This window comes from Podarcis muralis, chromosome 3, assembly GCF_964188315.1.
Source record: "Podarcis muralis chromosome 3, rPodMur119.hap1.1, whole genome shotgun sequence".
NCBI lineage: Eukaryota > Metazoa > Chordata > Lepidosauria > Squamata > Lacertidae > Podarcis > Podarcis muralis.
The window spans coordinates 68,502,407-68,518,581 of record NC_135657.1 but is presented as its reverse complement, the minus strand read 5'-3'; the positions used below and the strand labels follow the sequence as shown (position 1 = coordinate 68,518,581).

The 16,175-nt window shown below is 42.0% G+C and overlaps 1 protein-coding gene across 3 annotated transcripts; it reads right to left on the bottom strand.

Annotated features, from left to right (window-relative positions):
• Positions 1-5,929: 5,929 nt before the first annotated feature.
• LOC114594074 (amine sulfotransferase-like) lies at positions 5,930-13,381 on the bottom strand. Of its 3 annotated transcripts, none has more exons than XM_028723237.2 (7): positions 13,224-13,381; positions 11,373-11,517; positions 9,289-9,497; positions 8,009-8,135; positions 7,338-7,432; positions 6,563-6,743; positions 5,930-6,407 (listed from the first exon to the last, which is right to left on the bottom strand). In XM_028723237.2, the coding sequence occupies exons 2-7, from the start codon at positions 11,512-11,514 to the stop codon at positions 6,283-6,285; spliced, it is 879 nt and encodes a 292-aa protein (XP_028579070.2). In that variant the 5' UTR covers positions 11,515-11,517; positions 13,224-13,381; the 3' UTR covers positions 5,930-6,282. The 3 variants fall into 3 exon arrangements, with proteins under 3 accessions (XP_028579070.2, XP_077782198.1, XP_077782197.1); XM_077926072.1 differs by having other exon boundaries at positions 13,220-13,357; XM_077926071.1 differs by lacking the exon at positions 13,224-13,381 and having other exon boundaries at positions 11,373-11,685.
• Positions 13,382-16,175: the final 2,794 nt, after the last annotated feature.

Here is a 16,175-nt window from a genome sequence, read left to right as displayed (position 1 = left end):
CTGCCTTGTGGAATGCCCTCCCAGCAGATGTCAATGCAATAAACAACTATTTAACTTTTAAAAGTTAAACCCCTGTTTAGGGAAGTGTTTAATGTCTGATGCTGTATTATTTTTAATATTCGGTTGGAAGCCACCCAGAGTGGCTGGGGAATAAATTTATTATTATTATTTATTATTATTACTATTATTATTATTATTATTATTATTATTATTATTATTATTATTATTAATATTATTAATAACAATGTGGCGTTCGTACGGAGCCCCCGGTCGTCTCACGGACTAGTGACCCATACACCACTAATCCGCTGCCACCAACCAGGTCCTCCCTGGTAAAATCACTTCAGTCTCAGTCAGCTTTTCAATTCATAAAGAAGAGTGTATTTTATTTCAGACTTAAAACAAAACCATTACAGCATTCCAAACAGTGTTCCTCTTTACTTTCTTAGTCTTATGTTCCTCTCTCTATCTCTGCTACCACCCCACACAACTGCCCTAACTGTCTCTCTATTACCAACTGCCTTTCCCAACCAGCCAACCCACTCAAAAACCAACCAACTACCGACCCACAACTCCCAACGAACTCCCAGAACTCCTCCCAGAACTCCTTTATAGACCCACTGACTCCACCCCCTGGGTCCTGTCTGTGCAATCTATTTAACTATTTCCCCTTCAGCACTCTCTCATATATGGTAACGTCACATACCTCCCCCCTTAAGAAGTTACGATTCAGGAGGGTTAACTTCCTAAAGTTACACTCCTGATCAAATAGTTTTGTATGTGGTTTTGTTTTTGTTTATTCACATATATATACATACAAAAACAAGTAAATTGTTGATTGTCTTTGTTCATCCTTCACTCTCTGGTTTTTGTGATAAGGCATCCGCCACAATGTCCAAGGATTCTTTCTCAACCGTCGAGAGGTGCTTTTCTCTAGGCAGTAACTTCTTGCTGATGTAGGTGATTGGATATAGGTTTCCTTCTGGTCCTGGCTGGCTTAAGACGGCCCCGTTTCTGGTGTTTGAAGCGTCCTCCTGTTACACGGTAGGGGTTCACAACAATGGGTTTGGCTTCCCCTGTGTCGATCCGATGTTCCACACCTTTGGCCACTCCTGGAATATTACTGAACAAGGATTCATATTCCAGCAAGATCTGTTTTGCTTCCTCTGGCTGTTTAAGGGTTAAAGTCAGAGCCAATTTTATGTCTGTTAATCTACTCTGGGACTCTCTCTTGTTCCCCCAGCATGGTATGTCTGGTTCACATGGATCCTCTCGTAAGGCATACAGTGTCCATTTTTCTGTTCTAAAATACGGTTTGATCATATTTACATGCACCACTTTTCGCCCTTCCTCTCCTTGCTGGATCACATAATTTACTTCATTCATTTTGGCTTTTGTTTTCCCTGGTGCCTCTTCTCTGACATATGTCACAGGTTTGATAGTATTGTTTTATTTGTTTCCCCATTCCTGGCCAATAAAAATTTTGAGCCACTCTGTTTTGTATGTGTAATACCCATATGCGCTCCAAATACACTGTTGTGAGCGTGCTGCAGGATTTTGCCTTGGTATTCATGTGGGATTACTAATTGTCTTCTCACTTCTTCACCCCCCCTGCATGGTGGGTCAAGGACTTCTCGATATAAAATGTCCTTGCTCAAACAAAACCGTTCTGGGCACTAAGGAGTTAACGGCCTCTCCGACTCGGCTGCCTCAAAGTACTTTTGTAACTCAGTATCTTCTTTTTGCTTTTTGACAAAACTTGAGGTTGGACTTTTAGTCAAAGGAAATAAAAAGCTGTCTTTTCTTTCCTCACACTGATCATTCCTTTGCTGTTCTTCAGCATTGTCTGCCTTTGCTACTGTATCCACCCCCTCAGGTTTAGGTGACTGTGGGCTCCCTTTTGCTCTGGTAACTATGAAAGTACTCTGCACATGTTCTAAAATGTCCCAACCAATGAGCACAGGGGCGGGAATTTCTCCCGAAAGGGCTACCTGCCACTTCCCTGCCCAGTTTTTGAGCCTGACATCTATTTCTGACACCTTTAGGATCTCTGCTTGTTTCGAAAGTCCTTTTAATGTCATTACTTTCCCTGGAATTATGGCCTCATCCCTGATTATTTCCGGGTGGACTATGGTGACTTGCGATCCCGTGTCCTTTAACCCAAGATATCTTTTCCCCTCAGCGCCTAGGACTTGCCGATCGAAAGGTCGGCGGTTCGAATCCCCGCGGCGGGGTATGCTCCCGTTGTTCGGTCCCAGCGCCTGCCAACCTAGCAGTTCGAAAGCACCCCCGGGTGCAAGTAGATAAATAGGGACTGCTTACTGGCGGGAAGGTAAACGGCGTTCCGTGTGCGGCTCTGGCTCGCCAGAGCAGCGATGTCACGCTGGCCACGTGACCCGGAAGTGTCTCCGGACAGCGCTGGCCCCCGGCCTCTTGAGTGAGATGGGCGCACAACCCTAGAGTCTGTCAAGACTGGCCCGTACGGGCAGGGGTACCTTTACCTTTACCTTTTTATCTTTTCCCCTCTATCCAGATATACTCTCCAGCGTTCTTTAACAAGAGATAAGCTATTTCCCAGTAAACAATGCCACATGCAGAAATGGCTCATTTTGTTTTTGTTTATCATCTAAAGCTAATGTTTTCAGGAATACCTTTGCATAGAAAATGCACCTGATGGCTTCCTGTGTTCTCCTTGCTAAACTGTCCAAATTTATACTGCAAACGACTTTTAATGTCTTGTGCTTGGGCAGCTCCACAACTTTGTCTACCTCCCATACCTCAGCTTTCCCCCCACAAAATCACAGGGGGTTGTTTATACAACACCCCCGAGATTGTGAAAGCGCAGTTTATTTTATGATTGCAGGGTTTTTTATTTCAAATGATGGCAAATCTCAGTTGTGTTTCCTGATAAATGATACTGACTTCATATGTTGGAGTGATAGATGCTTCAAAGCCCATACAAACATTCCTGGCCGATAGATATTGGTTTCCTGATGTCCTTTATCCATCAGCTTTAGTTGCCACGCAGACAGTAATAATACTTCAGAACAGGGATGGGGAGTGATCAAATTAATGTTTTAATGCAAGTCCACCTAATTTCAACTTCCTGAAACAGTATGTGAACAGAAACACAGCTGCAGTTCATCCATAAAAATTCACACATCTTCAGATTACGTGATACACCTTTCCAACCAAATAATGTGTGTATATTAGGGGAAAGTGTTTATGATATTATGCCGATAATAGAATGTATATTTTACTGAAAATATCATGCAAAATTTAGTATATTAACAAAAAATATTGTGTGTGTATATTAAGCATCTTTGTATTCAGCATTATTTGTATATCAACAGAAATGTACACTAAAATGCAGACAAATTTTCATGATTTTTTTCTCTTCTGCACAAACTGGTGCAGAAATATGGTGAACCAAAAAGAACTGTGGAAATGTGAGAAACTAAGAGGAAATCCAAACAGATAAGATTCACTCATCCACACCCTTAAAAACTAGAAGAGGCAGAGGCAGTTTTTAAATCTGAAAGCAGAGATGGATCCTGCCACACCTACTGCTTGCTGAAAATAGGACTGGGCAACTCAACCTGTACTAAATTATATTGAGATGGTTTATAAATATCAGAGTCTGGTTCAAGTTTGGGATCTGAAGAATGTGTGCTGCTACGCTCTTGGAAGAACACAAAGAACCATTTATTTAGGTCTTCTTATAAAATGTAATTCCCCTTCATGGGTCACTACCTTGTTGTGGCGAAGGGGCTTCAATAACTCTGAGAAGCTCTGTGATGGCCTGGGAATCAGAGGCTGAACCGGAGGAATCCCAGCCTGCACAGGAGTCCCCGCCTCCAGGGCCGGCTGACCTGGGGCAGGGCCTTGATTCTGAAGTGCCTGCACCTGTGCCGGATCCTCAGGAGCAGGCACCAGGTGAATCCAATCTGGCTCCGGAGGCGATTGAGGATGCATTGCCTACAGGTGCGCCTCTCCCAGCCGTGTCAGGGGAAAGTGAGTCTCCCCCTGGGTCCAGTAACCCACCGGCCTCTCCTGAGCTGCAGAGGCTCAGGGCAGAGAGGCGGAGGGAACTGGTTTCTCCCAGGAGGAGTGCTAGCCTTAAGGCCAGGAGAGGTGGGTCACCTGGGGGCCGGGACCGCCCCTTGCCTCAGAGAAGATAAAGGCCAGTCAGCCCTGTCCCAGGTTGCGGGAGCAACGTCGTTGAAGAGCTGTTTCGGCCAGCATCCAGTCCTGTTCCCCCAGAGTTCCTGTCCTTGCCCGGCTCCTCGCTGTGGACCCCACTTCGCCCGTGGAGGACTGTCTGCCGACCCTCGACTCAGGTCCTGGATCTCGCCCCACGGTAACCTCCCCCCCTGGACCAGCACAAGCTCTGAGCTATGCTGTGCAGGGCCACCCAAGCCGGACAGGTCATAGCCAAGTGTTTAGACTCAATGTGATTCACCTGGAGAAGGAACTGGCAAACCACTCCAGTATTTTCCCAAGTAAACTCCATGGACATAAAAAAGGAGAAGCTTTGAGAAGAAAGGGAGAGTTTCCAAGGCATGCTCTGGTTCATGGGATCACAGAGAGTCAAACACAACTAAGACGACTAAACAACAACAACAAATAAAATGTAATTAATTTTATCTATGCCTTTTCATGTGATCGTGTTTGCTGTGTGAACTACAGGGGGGAGTATGTGTGTCAAATCACTTCAAGGAATATATTTGGGGTGCATTTGTCTCTTATCAAGTTTCACTGCCTTGAAGTGGCATGCAGCATGTGAACACAATTTTTTTCTACAGCTAGCCCTGTTTCCAGATTCTGATTAATCATTGCCCTCCAGTAGGAATCAAATGCTTTCACCATCTAAAATGTTTGTGAGGCAGTTAGATAGTTCTCCCATTTATCTTTTTCAAACCCACTCAGATACACACTTGAGGGCCCTTTGCAATGTTTATCATCCTTGGGGTCAGAGGAGTTCCTCTGGAATCAGACTTTGTCACTCTTCTTGCACAACCTTTCTCCAGGGGAGTGAGGCGAGGAAGCGACAAGCAGCCCTGTCCTCTGAATTAAAGCCAAATGTGTTCAAGAACACTTTCCCTCATAATAAATTTGTTTAGGAATGAAGCATTCAAAGAGATTATTCAGTACCGTAAAAATAAATATTTGTTGCAGCAATCACAGTTTCCCCCCCAATTATTTGCAACACATGGATTGCTAATTGCACAAGCATTCTTTCAAGGGCCAAAGGTGAGTAAGTGACAAGCAGCATACAATAAAATTGCTCTTGTAATTTTTATGTTACTTTTTCTACAGTTCTGAAATTATACTATATCACACATTTATGCATACCCAGCAATTTGGTGTAACCCACCAAAGTGACTTATCTTCACCAGGGAAATGATCAAGTATCCATATTGGTTTTGTCAGACCATTACAAGGAAATTACTTCCTGCCTGTTGTATTTCTACTCAAAATGGAAGAAGAATTCCACCCACAATAAATACAGTGGTACCTCGCAAGATGAATGCCTCGCAAGACAAAAAACTCGCTAGACGAAAGGGTTTTTTGTTTTTTGAGCTGCTTCGCAAGACAATTTTCCCTATGGGCTTGCTTCGCAAGACGGAAACATCTTGCAAGTTTGTTTCCTTTTTCTTAACACCGTTAATACAGTTGTGACTTGACTTCGAGGAGCAACTCATAGAACGCGGTGTGGTAGCCTTTTTTGAGGTTTTTAAAGACTTTGGTGATTTTTGAAGCTTTTCCAAAACTTTTCCGACACCGTGCTTCGCAAGACGAAAAAAATCGCAAGACGACAAAACTCGCGGAACGAATTAATTTCGTCTTGCGAGGCACCACTGTAAATTGATGATGTGAATGAGCCGGATGATTTACATTGCCATCTGGGACATCAATAATTAGTTAGTTTGGTTTTTTATAACAATAATTTTTATTAATTTTCAATTACAATAATCCAATGCTAGGCTCAATATAACAGTGCCAATTTAAAATACAATTAATAATCCCAATAGTTAGTTTGGGATTCCTTAACTTTTGCACATGGGGTCAGAAATTAGGACATGTTGGAATGTAGAAAGAGGAGAAGTGGACAATACAAATGTAATTGTTTTGTGGTGTTTTTAAAAAATTACAGCACATATTAGAACATTAGGAAGCTATTAAGCCATATGAGATTTGTTTTCTACTAACTCTTACAAATAGGGCTGGATTAAATGCATACAGTGTACTGTATTTCATCCTTCCAGGTTGAAGGCAGACTCATGATTCCTCATGGATGTCCCAGCAGAACTTGAAGGGCAGCTTTTCCATTCTCTCTTTAAAAACGCTGTCAAACCTTTCACTTTGTGCGACTGTCATCGTGTTCTTCCAGTCTCCAACAGTGCCTGGCCCAGGAAGCAGACAGAAAGAACGTGCATTGTGGTGGTCAATAAAATATCCATACCTCCAGATATATTCCATCCCTAGATGCAATTGTCAGGTGAATATGTCAGGAATTCTGCAAGCAGCACCAAGTCAGCGTGATCTACCATTAACTTACCTTTCCGAAGAAAATGTCCTTTGCTGTGGTCCATGAGATCCGGTGGCATGAACTCATAGTTTGCCCTGGGATCTGCTTTCATTTTATTAAATGTAGCCTGATCCACAACAGCATCCACCTCCTTTTCCGTCAGTCTCTTTCCCAGGAAGTTGCATAATTTCAAGACACAGCTTCTTAGATCCTGAAATGGAACGTGGTTTTAATGTCAGGCCATCCACAATAGAGAAACCTGACAGCTTAGAGACTAAAACTCATGGAATAGGCAGGATTACAAGCAGGGGAAACAAGCAGCCTGCATCTTTCTTTGCCTAGTTTGTAATAATTGCCATTGCATCATATTGTACTTTCATTGTTGCTTTTATTCTATGAGCCATGCAGAATGCACTATATTCTGGGGCAGCTCTGAGTCCACAAGTAAATAAATAAATAAATGTCCCTGTTGAAGACACAAGGGAGGTTCTGTGACATCTCTACTCAGCATCATAGGGCCTGTGAAATGACATATCTTGCTTGGGATCATGACACTTTATTTATAGCCCCATAATCCCTCAGGGGAAATGGTTATATGCACTATTTGCTGTCTAGGGTCCGAAAAGCTGCTCCTGAATCCATGGCCTGCTTGGCTTTTAAAAATCTTTAGGAAAGGAAGCAAGACTAGCAGGGGAAGCAGCAGCTGAGGGAACTTGAATAATCAAATTGCTTCCTTCCTCCATTTTTTAAAGGTGAGTTTTGCTGGATGTTTAATATCAGACTGGGTAGCATTTTGATAACTTACCTTCTTTATTTCTTCATAGGTAAGAAACAGAATATTGAAGTCATCCTTGTGAGAGTACCAGCCTTCCACATGGTCCAGCCATAAACTTGGAATTACTGATAGGAGAAAAGTTGATTTGGCATAAAATGTATATCTGATTATTTTTTGAAAAACATTCAGAGAGAAGCAGTACAAACATATAAATTCCATAAAAACAATTTAAAGGAATCATTTTAACAATCACCAGTGGAACAAACCATTAAACAGAAGCTGAATTAATCCCACCCAACCTCACCAAACACTTTCCCAGAGAAAGTATTTGCAGAAGAGTTCTGCATTTTAAGGCTCCCTGCTGTGCTTCCCATCCCAATGTGATGGGAGAGTGATGGGTGGGCTGAGATCAGTCTAGCCTTCCTCCAGCTCCCTTCCTTCCCACTCTTGAATTTTCCTTATATGATGTGAAAGTTAACATTTGCAACAAAAAATGCAACATAAAATGGTGTAGTAGGATTCTCAGTTGGAGACTCTTTGTGATGGATGGATGTGGAATTTCCTCAGAGTAACCTATGGCATCAGACATGGCATTCTGAAAATGATCCTTACCACACAGAGAATTTATTTAGTCTGTTGTCAAAGGTGATAAAGATGAAGGGACAAGAGTGATTCATTTTAGAGTAGCAATTCGTCCTTACCCTTCCCAGCCAAAAACCTCTCCATGAAAATTCCAAAATCTTCTACTTCTTCTAATCTGACTGCAATTTTGGAAAAATGGTAATAGGAAACCAAGACATCCTTTGGGTTTCTGGCCACATAAACAACCTGCAGGAATAACAACAAATTCTATTCTATTGCTGATCTTATTGTTCCTACTGTCTCTTTTGTTTTGCTTCTGTAGTTATTTCTGTGGTTGTGAAATGTGTCTGGACCCAAGTTGTTGAAGAGGGATATATATGCCTAAAATAATAAATGGATGGATCTCAGATATCTCTTCTTGTGGATTCTTGGTGCTTCCAGGTTGCTTTATAGCCCTGAAAGCCTCATACTCTTTTGGAACACGGATGTCACATGTACAGAGCAATCCTATGGTGTCAAATGAGCTTATTCTTATTAAGTGTGTTGGATGGTACCCTTGTAACGAATGCCGTGTTTTGAATGGGCCGCAAGATGGCTGAAGACCACCACATAAAATGGATGCTGTTGATGAACTATTCATAAATCGTGCTGATCAAAGAGTGAATGGAATGTGCATGTTCTGGCAAAAGTACTGTACCTGCAAGGAAGTGGAAAGACTGGCTGTGCAATGCTAGTTACAAGCAATGAGTATCGTCTTGTGCCAAAAGTTACAGAAGACCAGGTGCAAACCATGAGAGTTGTGATATGCCAAGAACATGCTAAGGGTGGAGGACTGCCAAGAGCATGTCAAAGGCAATGAGAAATGCCAATATTCAGATGAACACCAAAAAAGACTATATAAGATCAGGCTTTTCAAGAGGGTTGGTGTGTCGGACACAGCCAGGATCCCGCTGTCTGCCCACCCAATCCAGAAGAAGAGTGGTGAGTGTATGTGTGATTGTGTGAGTGACTGAGTGCATGTTCCCTTATCTTGTTAAGTGTTCTGCTTGTTACTCAACAAAGCAATGTTATGTAGAAATTCCAATATATTGGTTGTCTGACTGCTTACTTGTGTTCTGCCTGAAGTGCACTGAATCTCAGATAAAAGAACCTGTTTTATTCTTAACACCCTCCAGGACTTTTACTATGGTGGAGCATAAACTCTGGGATGTTTAGAAGTCATGGGAATTATTCCAAGCTCAGGGTGCACAGAGCATTATTCATTCATATGGACAAAGGAATTGCAGCTGAATGAACTGCCCTTGAAAACGGAGAAATGTTAACGGAAACTGAGATGTTCATTTAAAGAAGGCAAGACAAACATTGAATATGATCAAATAATAAATGTGCTGTTTCCTACTTTTGCTCTTCTGTTCCTTAACCCTTTGGGTACTAAATAGTACGGTAGATGGGAAGCAAAGAGGCGAGGTGATGGACGACTGACGTAATCCACATTGCGGATATTGTACTCCAGCCACGGAGCCCTGTCTAGTAAGTCGACTTTTTCAGTTCCATCTCGGTGACCTTCATGATAAATCAAGCTCAAAATATTTTGAGTCCATATTGTGCCTATAAATGAGAATAAGCATACTTAATTTCATTCATATAGGGACATGGGTGGCGCCGTGGTCTAAACCACAGAGCATAGGGCCTGCCAATCAGAAGGTCGGCAGTTCGAATCTCCGCGATGGGGTGAGCTCCCATTGTTCGGTCCCAGCTCATGCCCACCTAGCAGTTTGAAAACACATAAAACTGCAAGTAGATAAATAGGTACCACTCCGACGGGAAAGTAAATGGCATTTCTGTGAGCTGCTCTAGTTTGCCACATGACCTGGAAGCTGTCTTTGGACAAACATCGGCTCCCTCGGCCTATAGAGCGAGATGAGCACGCAACACCAGAGTCGTCCACGACTGGACCTAACGGTCCAGGGATACCTTTACCTTTACTTTAATTTCATTCATTATACTAAGTATATGTACTTAGTACTTTAAAGAGTGAAACAACTGAAAACAACATGTCTCAGCATCATGGAGCTTACTATCTGAATTGCAACACTGAAAAGAAATGAGAGAGAGGAAGGGAATCAACACAGCAAGCAGAGGCAGATTTAGGGACCTGGCTGCACGGGCTGCCAATACTATGATGTCAAATAGAAGGTGAGAGGTGGGGGGCACTATATTTTGGTGTCACACAGACCACCACTGCAATAGGGGCAGCAAAGGGTGAATGAGGAACATTGACCAAGGATTCCTTTCTATTGTGGATGAAAGAGGGAATTTCAGCTAAAGGCTTCATAGAATTTGAGGATTTGGGAAGACAGAACAAAATTTGCTAATAAGTTCCTTTATTGTTCAGAAAGCTACCAAAAACTCTATTCCATATTCTTCCCAGAACATTATACAAATGATATTCAAAGTGGAGGAAATAAAAAAAAAGTTGTCCGTTCTCCAAAGTGCAGTGGTACCTCGGGTTACATACACTTCAGGTTACAGACTCCACTAATGCAGAAATAGTCCCTCGGGTTAAGAACTTTGCTTCAGGATGAGAACAGAAATTGGGCAGCGGCAGTGCGGCGGGAGGGGGAGGCCCCATTAGCTAAATTGGTGCTTCAGGTTAAGAACAGTTTCAGGATAAGAACAGACCTCCGGAACGAATTAAGTTCTTAACCTGAGGTACCACTGTACTTTGATTCAGTGGATTCAAACCATGATTTTTTTATCAATGCTTTCTAGGAACAGAAATGTTGACAAATGGCCAGTGAGACAAACATAATAGGCAAAAGGCAGTTGCAGAAGCCTTTCTTCATGTCACCCAAGTCCTAATGCCTATACAATGCAGAACTTTCCCTCTCTCTCCTCTCCCACTCCCAGTTATTGGGTCTTCCCCACCCCAGCAACCCTCCAAGGCAGATTTGGGGAACACTGGGGACACAAGGGGAGAGAAGAGTGAAGGAAGTTCTGGTGTGGAAGCGGAAGTTAGCATGGAGGGCACAACTGCATTGGATACAGACCCCTGTTATTATTGGCAAAACTGTGGCAGATAAATGCTGAAATAAAGAGTCACAGGATGAAAAGTTTTTAAGAAAAGAATTAATCAATTCTATTTGACAAACACATACAAAATCCTAAAAGTCAGTGGATACAATAAATCCCTTGCAACCAAATTTGAATGTTTTTGATGTGTATTTATGTTGTTTTCAAAACCTCAAACAGGTTGACACTGGTGGAAAACTCATTATTTCATCTATTTTTTTGAAACAAAACAGAACATGGCCCAGTTCACATTTATGTAACCAGGTAAGTTTCATAGTACCCACATTGACCTCAATTTTGCATTTGGTTTTAAACTTGCGTTAGGATAATACAGATACTATGTAGATATATGTGGGTATCCAACAGGGTTGAATTGAAATGATGGTTCTTCCTATGAAAAGGTACGCTTACCTGATTTTGGATAAGTGACTAAAAACACATCGCTGTCTCTTATTTCAAAATCCTCCAGGGAATCTAAGTACTCCACTGAAGCCAAATCTGGCTGGAAATAACATCCTTTGTATGTGAAAAGGTATTTCTCCTCTGGTTGCATTGCCTGTTTAAGAATAAATAGAAGGGAATAGTTCCCTCTAATATGCGACAATGGGAAATCACAAAGAAATAGAGGTGTCTTTTTGTCAAATCCTACTCTTTTTGCAGACCCCATAGCAGAATCCCATGCTTCTCTTCCATCACAGGTGAGCAACATAAAGGTCCATCATTTAAAGAACAGAGACTTGACCCATCATTGAGGCAACAAAGCATTCTCCCCCCGCCCTGCTTTAAATGTTTTTTAAAATGGTGCTGCTTTCAACTCAAAGCTGGCTTTGCCCTACACAGGAAGGCTTTCTCTTTCACCCTGACATAGTTATTTCTCAACTGCATGTGTGCAGCATGCAAAATAACAGCCCTTGGCCTTACTTTATGCTGCCTGGCGTCATAGTTTGGTCAGTGCTGCTATCCTGACACTCATTCTTGTACTCAGGGGAGGTGGGAAGGAAGCAAAACTGCTCCCTGTAAATTGATCTAGGGGAAATGAAAGACGGAATCTGTTGGGAACTCTTGCCAATTCCTCCTGGGTTCTTGATCAGCTTCAAGAAATTGGGGTGACGTATTTTCCGGGCTTCCTGGGGCCAAACCATAGATGTGCCTGGGGACCACAGGGTGGCAAAGAGAAAGGTATTGTTCACCACCCATCTGGCTTCCATTGCCAGCTCTGGCTGAAACTGCTGCTGAAATTTCGTGCCCAAGGACGTTCCATGTAGGGAATGCTGCCCTCAGCTTTATCTATGATAATACAGAGAGTGGACTACAGATACAATGGTCCCTATTGGGCAGGTGTTCCCATACTGAGACACCACTGCCAAAATAGCTCTTTCATTTTTTGTCTCCTCCCTGCGCCAATTTCTCTCCTCCCACGTAGTGTATGACAAGGAAGGCACTTGCAAGGGTGGGCTCAGTGCATGGTATAAGGGGCGGGGAATTGTTCTGGGAGAAAGTTTAATACCACCTTGTGATATTTTAGATGAAATGTTTTATAAACATTTAAATAAATAAATAAGAATAACCATAAAATCCTTTGCTTATAATTGATAAATAAAGTGCCATGAAGCCTGAAAATCACTTTAATTCTCTATATAAGTCTTGTGTTTCATCGCTAAGAAATGCAAACAATCGTTTAGTGGAAAACATTGTATGTACAAAATATATTTATCAATATATAAATTAAGGGTTGTATCCCATGCCGAATGAGCAGGGTTCCACTTGCCTAATGGGAGTTCGCATTCAGTCCCCTCAAAATAACTACCGTATTTTTTGCTCTATAAGACTCACTTTTCCCCTCCTAAAATGTAAGGGGAAATGTGTGTGCGTCTTATGGAGCGAATGCAAGCTGCACAGCTATCCCAGAAGCCAGAACAGCAAGAGGGATCGCTGCTTTCACTGCGCAGCGATCCCTCTTGCTGTTCTGGCTTCTGAGATTCAGAATATATTTTTTCTTGTTTTCTCTTCCAAAAACAAGGTGCGTCTTGTGGTCTGGTGCATTTTATAGAGTGAAAAATACGGTATTAATCTCTGGTAGCACAAATGTTGCACTCTGTTTGACACCAGAAAAGAATATGCACTATGACAAGAGTTTTCATGCATCTGATGAAATACCTTATTGCCCCGCAGAACTCTTGCAAGAAAGAGTAGAGTAGTTGTTTGTCATTCAGTACTCCTGCTTTTCCCTGGAAAGTTTAATTTACAAGAAAACTTACCTACCTTTTGTTTTTAGAGTCGAAAAGTGTGGGAGAGAGAGGGAGAGAGTGATCTCTTTTGCAGCTTGGAGTATTTCAGCTTTTCAAGGCTCACGTTCAGAGCTCTCAAGGAAACTGCTTTATAGAATTCCTTTAGCTAATAAGAGTTTGATTAAATTGATGGCTCCTCCTTAGTAAATCATTCCTGGCATGTTATGCAAGAAAAGAAAGGTAACACAGGTGCATAGAGGCCGATAATGTAAATAATAACAGGGGAAGAACTTGTTTCTTTGCACAAGCGACAGCCAATATCAACAGTGGTCTTTGTCCGTTTAAGAAATAAATGCAGTATTACCTCTGCTCAGGTCCACTAGTAGAAAATGGGCTCAAATGGTAAGAGAGACCTGAGATTCACCAATGGATGTCTATTCGTACACACATGCCTGCACTGATTTACACCCCAATAACACCAGCTTTAACTCCAAAATAGTCCCTATTTGTTTTAATAAAACTTACTAAATAATTAGCACTGGTTGTTTTAGAAATCTATCCAAGAAAAGTAGCAACCTTTTTCATTTGCACACAGCTTATCTGAGATCAAATATGACTTATTTCCAAGAATAAACTTTCAAATCCTATATATTGGCAGCAATCTTTCCCACCCTTCAAAGATTTTGAAGGATTTTCAGAGTCCACATCAAGATGGACAGCTCCCAGTCATTTTAGTCAGAATTCCATGAAAGCTATTTCCCAGTAAACAATGCCACATGAAGAAACGGCTCATTTTGTTTTTGTTTATCATCTAAAGTTATTTTCAGGAATACCTTTGCATAGAAAATGCACTTGATGGCTTCCTGTGTTCTCCTTGCTAAACTGTCCAAATGTATTCTGCAATCCCCTTTCAATGTCTTGGGTTTGGGTAGCTCCACAACTTTGTCTACCTCCTGTACCTCAGCTTTCCCCCCACAAAATCACCGGTTGTTTTTTTTTTATACAGCACTCATGAGATTGTGAAATTGCAGTTTATTTTATGACTGCAGGGTTTTTTATTTCAAATGATGGCAAATCTCAGCTGTGCAGGGCCACCCAAGCCGAACAGGTCATAGCCAAGAGTTTAGACTCAGTGTGATCCACCTGGAGAAGGAACTGGCAAACCACTCCAGTATTTTCCCAAGTAAACTCCATGGACATAAAAAAGGAGAAGTTTTGAGAAGAAAGTGAGAGTTTCCAAGGCATGCTCTGGTTCATGGGGTCACAGAGAGTCAAACACAACTAAGACGACTAAACAACAACAACAAATAAAATGTAATTAATTTTATCTATGCCTTTTCATGTGATCATGTTTGCTGTGTGAACTACAGGGGGGAGTATGTGTGTCAAATCACTTCAAGGAATATATTTGGGGTGCATTTGTCTCTTATCAAGTTTCACTGCCTTGAAGTGGCATGCAACATGTGAGCACAGATTTTTTTCTACAGCTAGCCCTGTTTCCAGATTCTGATTAATCATTGCCATCCAGTAGGAATCAAATGCTTTCGCCATCTAAAATGTTTGTGAGGCAGTTAGATAGTTCTCCCATTTATCTTTTTCAAACCCACTCAGATACACACTTGAGGGCCCAAGGTTTATCATCCTTGGGGTCAGAGGAGTTCCTCTGGAATCAGACTTTGTCACTCGTCTTGCACAACCTTTCTCCAGGGGAGTGAGGCGAGGAAGCGACAAGCAGCCCTGTCCTCTGAATTAAAGCCAAAAGTGTTCAAGAACACTTTCCCTCATAATAAATTTGTTTAGGAATGAAGCATTCAAAGAGATTATTCAGTACCGTAAAAATAAATATTTGTTGCAGCAATCACAGTTTCCCCCCAATTATTTGCAACACATGGATTGCTAATTGCACAAGCATTCTTTCAAGGGCCAAAGGTGAGTAAGTGACAAGCAGCATAAAATAAAATTGCTCTTGTAATTTTTATGTTACTTTTTCTACAGTTCTGAAATTATACTATATCACACAGTTATGCACACCCAGCAATTTGGTGTAACCCACCAAAGTGACTTATCTTCACCAGGGAAATGATCAAGTATCCATATTGGTTTTGTTGGACCATTACAAGGAAAGCAAATCTGTTCAGAATACTGCTTGCTTGCTTTCTTGCTTACAACACAGCTTTAGATGGACTGCAGCAAATCTCTCGAGATCTGCACCATTAGTACACACATGCAAGACAGAGAAAATTTCTGGAATCAGACTCAGTTCACCATTGATGTTCCAGCAGAACCTGAAGAGGGGCCTTTCCATCTGCTCCTGAAAAACACTGTCAAAGCTTTCATTTTTTTGCAATGGCCATCATGTTTTCCCAGTCTCCAAGAGTGCCTGGCACTGTGGTGCTCAAATAGATAGTTGTAACGCCAGGTTGTCACAAAATGCCATCCCTAGTTGCTGCACAGAATCCGGCACCTTTCTTGGGAGGTTGCAAGATCAACATGCACATTCTTTTAGTTTAATGTCTCCAGATCAGAGTTGCCCAAAGCAGCCTCTGAGCTGGTTCCTGTGCTGCATGTTCTCGCCAGCCCTCTGTTGCCTTCCTTCACTTCTGCACTCTGTTCACTTCTGAACAGAGAAGCTGCTGTTGCAATTGTGCTTAATTGCTGTTGCTAACCATCCAGAGGCAGGAATGCTGACTCAAGAGCTGGGGGTGGGGGCGAGGAGGAGGAGAAAAACCAGAGACGCTTGTTGCTTCTGCTAGCTTGACTGGACAAAGGAGAAAAGTTAGTCTACCTGCGCTGCGTAGCAGGGTACTGTATTTTTACACAAACACTCTCCTCCATTTGCACATTAGTTCATTTATCACTCCTCAAGTGTGCTGCCTTCTCAGCATAAAGCACAATTGCTGGCTTTGGTATGTTTTACTGGGAAGTAACTCCCTTTGATAAACGAGGCTTCCTTCCTGCTGAGGAAAAGGGATGACAAAAAGGGAAT